Here is an 8,697-nt window from a genome sequence, read left to right on the forward strand (position 1 = left end):
TATAATATTAAAAGAAATGAATAACTTATGTAATAACTTATTTTATTCTAAATAAAACAAGTACAGATGTCTCTAAATGCTTTTCATTAATTTGCCCACTTAATACTAAAAATTTATTAAACAGGAAATTAATAAATCTATATTATAACCAAATCATTGAATGGACAATTAATAAATTAATAATTAAAAATGTAGTAATAGTTAAATTTATTTCATAATGAATATGCAAAAAGATCAATAATTATATTTATTGATAATCTCTAATATTTTTTCTATTCGCATATTTTTCTTTCTTATGCTTTATTTATAAATATTACTTTTTTTATTCCCTTCATTCTTTTATTAATAAAATAGTGCTTCGAACCATTCTTTATTACCTTTTTCTATCCACTTTTTATGAATATCATCCCAGTGTTTTTTCCATATAATTTTTTGCCTTTCTAACATCGGATTTTTAATTGTACCTTCATTCTTTTTTACTAACATTTCTTTATTTATTTCCTTAATATATCTTTTTTCTTTATTTTTCATTTCTAACATTAACTCTAAAAACCATTTTTCCTTTTTCCATTTTTTTATTTCCTCTTTTTTTTTCTCTAAGGTAGAAGTCCAACTTCTTCCTCTCCCTACCTTTTCTAATACATTTGCTTCTTCACCTAGATTTTCTTGTATTTCAGACTCTTTTATAATTGTTTTAAAAAAATTCTCTTTTTCCTTTTCCCATTCTGCCTTTTTACATTCTATTAATACCATCATATGTATTTCTATGAAAACTTTTTGTATCAATGCTTTCTTCTTTATACATTTGTCTGCTTCATTATTTCTTTCTTGATCAAATTTCTTTATGTTTTCTTGAAATTCCTTTACTTTTTTTACATCTCTTTTAGTTATCCCTTCCTCACTTTCCATTTCTTTTTCATATATGTCTAACAAATCATTAAACCATTTCTCTTCACTGTTTTCTATAAACCACATTCTTTGTTTTTTTATCCATCGCTTCCATATTATTTTTTGTTTCTCTAACATAGGATTTTTTCCTACTTCTATTTCTACCATTTTTGATTCTTTTGTTGCTTCTTCATATTTTTCTTGTGAATTTTCCCATTCTTTCTTCAACATAATAAACCATTCTTCGTCTTTCCATTTCTTTAACATGCTTTTATTTCTTTTTACCCATTTTTTCCATAGAAGTTTTTGTTTCTCTATCATTATTGTACTGTTGTTTTCATCCCCTTCTCTCATCACTGCTAAATCATTTTCTATTATTTTTAGATATTCTTCTTTTTCTTCCTTTAAAAATTCTTCTAAACAAATTTCTAAAAAATTTCCTCTATTCATAGACCACTCCTCTTTTCTATATTCCTGCAATATTATCATATATATTTCTATTATAGCCTTCCATTTTAATTTTTTTCTGTCTATAGAATTAATATTTTTGTTAAATCCTTCTGGTTGATTCCTTACATGTTTTCGCATTTTTTCTTCTGTATTTTTATTAATCTCTATTATTGATTCACAATTTTTCCTGGTTTCTCCATTTTCTCTTTTTATGTCTATGCTATTTTTATAAATTTCATTTTTATATTCTTTCCCTTTATTTTCATATTCATCAACTAACTTTGTAATCCACTCTTCATTGTTATAATCCTTTTTCCATTTTTTAATAATATATTCCCAATGTTTTTTCCATAAAATGTTTTTCCTTTCTAAAGTAATATTTGCTATTCTTTCTTCATTTTTTTTTTCAAACACCGTTTTATTTAGTTCTTCTAAATATTTCTGTTCATTCTTTTTCCAATCCAACATTAACTCTACAAACCATTTTTCTTTTTTCCATTTTTTTATTTCTTCTTTTTTTTTCTCTAATATTGAACTCCAACTTCCTTCTTTTCCTATTTTATCTAATATGTTTGCTTCTTCGTCCAAATTTTCATGTGTTCTCATTTCTTGTATGTTTGTTTTAATAAATTCTTCTTCTTCTTTTTCCCATTCTTCATTAATACATTCCTCTAATACCATCATGAGAATATCTATCAATATTTTTTGTTCCAAATTTTTCTTCATTTCAGATTTATCTATTCCATTATTTCTTTCTTTCTCTAGTTTTTCTGCATTTATTTTTTCAATTTTTTCTTCCTTTATATTTTTATGAATTTCTTCATTTTCATATTCTTCTAACAATTTTTCAAACCAATTCTGTTTTTTGTATATATGTGAATGTTTTCTTTGTCTTTCTATCCACTTCTTCCATACTTTCTTTTTTTCTTCTAACATTAGATTACTTATTTCTTCTACTGTTACATTCTCAATCTCTGGTTCTTCTAAATATTTTAAATGCTTTTCTTCTTCTCTCTTCCATTCTTTTTTCAAATTAATGAACCATTCTTCTTTTTTCCATTTCTCTAGAATACTGCTATTTTTTTCTATCATAACTGTAATATTTTCTTCTTCTCCTTTCTTTGCTAAATTATTGCCCTCTTCTTTTAAATATGTATTTTTTTCGTCTTTCTTGAGCTCTTCTAAGCAAATTTTAAAAAATTCATTTTTATTCAATTTCCATTCTTCTTTTTTACACTCTAGTAATGCTATCATATGTACATTTATCCATGTATTCCAACTACGTACTTCATCATTAATTGATCTTTTATTTTCTAAATTTTTCATTTCATCTTCACATTCATATTTTTCTTTTATTACATTTATTTCATTTGTTTCTTCCTCATTTAATGTATTTTCCATAATATACTCTACATTAACTGTATTTTTTCCTAATATATTTTTATTCAATTTTTCTTCTTTGATTTTATTTCTAGATTTATTTACATTCAATTCATTTTCTTCGATTTCATTTCTAGGATTATCTTCATATAAGTTTTCTCCCAATATTAATTCATTTTCATGCTTATTTGATACGTCTACAATTTCACGAATGCATTTATTTTCATTTTCCATATACATTCCTTTATGTGCTTTGGATTTTTTCATTTGTTCATAATTCAAATCTGTTTCATTTTCTATATGCATTCCTTCGTGCGCTTTGGATTTCTTTATTTGTTCATACTTCAAATCTGTTTCATTTTCTATATGCATTCCTTCATGCGCTTTGGATTTCTTTATTTGTTCATACTTCAAATCTTTTTCATTTTCCATATAAATTCCTTTATGCACTTTGGATTTCTTCATTTGTTCATACTTCAAATCTTTTTCTTTTTCCATATACGTTCCTTCATGCACTTTGGATTTCTTTATTTGTTCATACTTCAAATCTTTTTCATTTTGCATATACACACCTTTATGTGCTTTGGATTTCTTCACTTGTTTATACTTCAAATCTTTTTCATTTTTCATATACATACCTTTATGTGCCTTGGATTTCTTTTCTTGTTTATACTTCAAATCTTTTCGATTTTTCAAACCCATATCACATAGTGGTATTTCTTTTTCATGGTGTAGGAACGAATAATTTTCATTATTTATTGGTTCATTCTTTGTGTTATTAGTATCCATTAGCAACGGTTCCCTTGTTATTTTCTTAATCTTTTTTCTTGCTTTTTTTTTTTTTGACTTCCTATTACGAATCCAAGATACAATGGGAGTATACTATAATTCAAATTAAAAAATAAAAAATTATAAAAATTCTTAATTAATATAATTATGATTTTAAATATATAAGTTTTTTTATTTTTAAATGTTAATTTTATCTTACTTTACAAAGAAGAACTAAAAGAAAAATAATTCCTAAAATAAATATACCTCCTGAAACCATTGGTATTAATAAATTACCTGTAGGTTTAACTGTAGGTACAACATTGGTAGGCTCATTTGATGGGGTTGGTGTCAAAAAATTATTTGAAAGAGTCGCATTTGGACTTCCTGAAGCATATCCAGTATTATTTTCAAGTAATTGTTGTTGAGCCTGTATAAAAGGGGCATGTGTATTTTGTTGGTTCTGCACTTGGATAGTATCTGTCTGATTTGAAGGTAAATTGCTATTTGTTATAGGAAAAAAAGCAGTCGTAGTTGTGAGAATAGGTGTTTTTTCAGGATAATACGAAAGTGGAGTTGGAGATATAATACCAGAAGTAGGAGATGTAGTGTTAAATGCAGGAGTAGTGTGAATTGCAGGAGATGTATCGTCAGTTGTAGAAGATGCAATTCCATTTGTAAATGGTTGAATGGTAGTAATAGAATTATCAATGGTATTTGTCGAAATATGTGTAGAACTATTTGTTAAAGGTGAAGTTGCAGTTACATGAGTAACAACAGTAGTAGGAAGGATAGACTTATCATTAAAAGATTCCGTTACAGTTGTAGGATACACAACATCAGGGATAGAGGATTGAGGTGTTGTTGTAGAAGCTTCAGGACTATTTATGGATTCATAATTAATTGTAGAAGTATTAATATCATCTGTGGGAGAATCGTGATTAATAGGAGATATAGTTTCAGAGGAAGTTGATGATGTAGTTGCAGAAGGTTTAATTTCAGGGAAAAAAGAAGATGTAGCTGCAGAATATGTAGTATTGCTCGCAGAAGATTCAGTATTAGTTAAAGAATCTGTAGCGTTAAATATTGATGAAGATATTTGACCATTTATAGCATAGTCCATTGTAGATGTCGGATGTTCTGTGTTATCTGTTGGAGATATAGAATTACTTGTGGAAGGCAAAGTGGTGATCATAGGAGTAGATGAAGTTAGTGGAGGTGTAGAGCTATCTGTAGGAGTTCCAGTTATAGTTCTAAGAGAAGGTTCAACCTCGGGAGAAGGTAAAGGTTTAATTGTAGGAGATTCAGAGTCATTTGTTAAAGATGTATTGCCATTTGTAGATATAATTTTATTTACAGCAGTTTCAGAAGAAGGTAAAGATGAAGTTTCAGGATGTGAAGTGTATGTTTTAGAAGGTGTAATAACATTTGTATGTAATTCAGTATCAATTGAAGTACCTGCGATATTAGATATTGAAGAAGATGCATATTCATTTAATGAAGAGCTAATTGTGGGAGTAGATGAATGTAATGGCGTTTTAAATTCATTTGTAGAAGTTGTAGTTATAGTTGAATGTGAAGGTATAATCTTAGAAGAGAAAGCAGTTATAGGAGATGTCATTTTATTTATAGAAGGCTCATTGTCAACTGTAAATGTATTATCTAGAGAAGTTGAAGTTTCAGGAGGTAAAGATGCAGTTGTAGGAGGCGTAGTGATAGTACTAGAAGGTGTAATATTATTTGTAAATGACTCAACTATAGTAGTAGAAGATGCAGTTATATTTGTAGAAGATATTTCTTCAGGTAAAGATGTAACTGTAGGTTTGCCACTACTTATAGTAGAATCTGAAGGTAATATTTTAGTTGTAGGAGATATTACAATCTCAGGGGAAGGTGAAGGTGAGATTGTGTCAAATATAGTATTAGTATTAGAATGTATTGTATGATTTGGAGTTAAAGAATTGGATTGTGGTGGATCTTTTAGAGAAGCAGTAACTGCAGCTCTTGCAGCTTTTTCAGCTATTGAATCTTTATCTTTATCATCCGGTGATGCTATAGCATTTATGGGATCCTTTATAGAATCACTAAAACCGCCAATATTAGCTTTTGCCTCATCATATAATGGATCTACACCAATACTAACATGTGGTGTACTAGAAGTTTCCATTGTAGGTTCTAAGTTATCTGGTAATGTAGTTGTATTAGATAAAGTTTCATTAGGTGTATTTTGATCGCTTTCTGGAGTAATCCAAGCTAAACCATATGGATCAGTTGAATTTTGTCGCTCTTTAATTTGATAAATTAGTGATGTCATATTACATCGATTACCTGTGTCCCTTAATATACTACTTTGCAAATTATTACTATAAGTATTCCAATTCTTAGTAGAATCTTCTCTAAAAGATTCTTCCAAGTAAAACTCATAGTACACCATATTTACAAATTGTTTTCCTCTCTTATGTATATACATACTCCACTTTCCACAATTAAGTTGACTTTTATTAGCTTCATATACTTTATAATAGTAATTAGATATATCACTAGTAATATTAGTAAACTTAGTAAGTCTATCATAAATAATTTTAGTTTTATTTGATTCATATTGCTCCTCACTGAGTTGATTATACGTTAATGATATTAACCCAGGTATATCACTATCTTTATAGGGACTGGTGCAGTTATCATTTTTTTTCAAAACAGCACAATAATCAAAATGTTTCAAAGTGCATGTTGAAGTTGTTTTATCCTGTATTTTTTTCTCGAAAGATCTTTGTTTTTTATTCCAACAATTAACAAGATTTGAGATATTATGATCTGTTTCTTCATTTAATACTAAATTAACAAAGTCCATTCCTCTCCAATTTATATATGTGGATGACTTTTGACATTTTTCTGTAGTATTCTTAATTTCATTATCATCAAGATAAAAATAAAGTTCATTATTAGTATCTTCCACAAATGTTTTAATTTCTGTATTGAGATTACCTTTTTCACTAGAGGAGTTATCTCCATTTACGTTTGTTTCACTATTTTGTCTATCTGATATACAGGAAGTTTCTTCTGCTTGTGATAAATATCTTGCTTTCTTTAAGATTGATTTTTTTCTCATGATTATAATATCATCATAAAAGCCTTTCTCAAAATATTTTGCAGTAATATTCAAAAATTGATTAATTAAAAAAAAGAAATTTATATGTGAATTATAGATAAATTCATAAATTTCAACAAAACCAAAAAGTTATGTATATGTATATGTATATGTATGTATTTTATACTTTAAATTTATGAAACGTAAAAAAAATATTCGTTAATACAATTAAGGAAGAAAAATAATTTAATTTGTCCAAAAAATTAAATATAGATATATTTGTTATTTTTGAGCATCATTATACACTTGAATTACATTAGGAAATTGTTATAATTTCTACATATAAATGACAATACTTGTACTTATGTGATAACTATATTATAAATTTGTTTATATTTGAAATTGGTATTTTATATAGAATATGATATTAATTTAGGATAAAGGGAATTTCTTGTTTGCTTTTTGTGTTAATTATTAAATTTTTATATTCATGTAATAATAATGTCATTAGTTTTCAAATAACAAGAAAAAAATATAATTAATAAAACAAAAGATTAATTTATAAAATTAAAAATAAGAAAAAAAAAAATAAAATAATTCATATAGTAAAATATCATATTATGTTATGAAATTATAATTGAAAAAAAAATTAGTATAAAAAAAAGAAATTATTTTAAGTGTTTTTTCAGTGTTTTCTTAAATTTTTTATATAATCATATGATTATGAATGTAAGTTTCAAATAATGATATGATTATTTAATTTTTGTATTTTGAATAAAGANATATATATAATTTGAATAAAAAAAAGAATATTCTTAATTTTTGCTACCCTTAACACCAACCTATGAGAGGCTTAATTAAAACTCATAGTACACCATATTTACAAATTGTTTTCCTCTCTTATGTATATACATACTCCACTTTCCACAATTAAGTTGACTTTTATTAGCTTCATATACTTTATAATAGTAATTAGATATATCACTAGTAATATTAGTAAACTTAGTAAGTCTATCATAAATAATTTTAGTTTTATTTGATTCATATTGCTCCTCACTGAGTTGATTATACGTTAATGATATTAACCCAGGTATATCACTATCTTTATAGGGACTGGTGCAGTTATCATTTTTTTTCAAAACAGCACAATAATCAAAATGTTTCAAAGTGCATGTTGAAGTTGTTTTATCCTGTATTTTTTTCTCGAAAGATCTTTGTTTTTTATTCCAACAATTAACAAGATTTGAGATATTATGATCTGTTTCTTCATTTAATACTAAATTAACAAAGTCCATTCCTCTCCAATTTATATATGTGGATGACTTTTGACATTTTTCTGTAGCATTATTAATTTCTTCGTCATCAAGATAAAAATAAAGTTCATTATTAGTATCTTCATCAAATGTTCTAATTTCTGTATTGAGTTTACTTTTTTCACTAGAGGAGCTATCTTCATTTTCTTTTGTTTCACTATATTGTTTATCTACTATACAGGAAGTTTCTTCTGCTTGTGATAAATATCTTGCTTTCTTTAAGATTGATTTTTTTCTCATGATTATAATATCATCATAAAAGCCTTTCTCAAAATATTTTGCAGTAGTATCCAAAAATTGATTTATTAAATAAAAGAAAATTTTATGTGAATTATACATAAATGTATAAATTTTAAGATAATCAAAAAGTAATGTGTATGTATGTATTTTATACTTTAAATTTATCAAACGTTAAAAAAATGTTTGTTAATCCAATTAAGGAAGAAAAATAATTTAATTTGACCAAAAAATTGAATATAGATATTTTTGTTATTTTTGAGCATCATTATACACTTGAATTACGTTGATAAATTGTTATAATTTCTACATAGAAATGACAATACATGTACTTATGTGATAACTATATTATAAATTTGTTTATATTTGAAATTGGCATTTCATATAGTATAAGATATTAATTTAGAATATAGGGAATTCTTTGTTTGCTTTTTGTTTTGAATATAAAATTTTTAATTTTATGTAAAAATAATGTCATTAGTTTTCAAATAACAAGAAAAAATATAATTAATAAAACAAAAGTTTAATTTACAAAATTAAAATTAAGAAAAAAAAAAATAAAATAATTGATAT

The 8,697-nt window shown here is 25.6% G+C and overlaps 2 protein-coding genes across 2 annotated transcripts; both read right to left on the reverse strand.

Annotated features, from left to right (window-relative positions):
• Positions 1–342: 342 nt before the first annotated feature.
• Positions 343–6,595, reverse strand: PGAL8A_00377900 (surface-associated interspersed protein (SURFIN); the record flags this gene model as incomplete). The annotated part of the gene is made up of 2 exons (XM_028674693.1): positions 343–3,600; positions 3,707–6,595. The coding sequence occupies 2 exons, from the start codon at positions 6,593–6,595 to the stop codon at positions 343–345; spliced, it is 6,147 nt and encodes a 2,048-aa protein (XP_028531020.1).
• Positions 6,596–7,431: 836 nt separating this feature from the next.
• On the reverse strand, positions 7,432–8,127 carry PGAL8A_00378000 (surface-associated interspersed protein (SURFIN); the record flags this gene model as incomplete). The annotated part of the gene is made up of 1 exon (XM_028674694.1): positions 7,432–8,127. One exon carries the CDS (start codon positions 8,125–8,127, stop codon positions 7,432–7,434), a length of 696 nt encoding a protein of 231 aa, XP_028531021.1.
• Positions 8,128–8,697: the final 570 nt, after the last annotated feature.

This window comes from Plasmodium gallinaceum (genome assembly GCF_900005855.1).
Source record: "Plasmodium gallinaceum strain 8A genome assembly, contig: PGAL8A_v1_106, whole genome shotgun sequence".
Lineage (NCBI taxonomy): Eukaryota > Apicomplexa > Aconoidasida > Haemosporida > Plasmodiidae > Plasmodium > Plasmodium gallinaceum.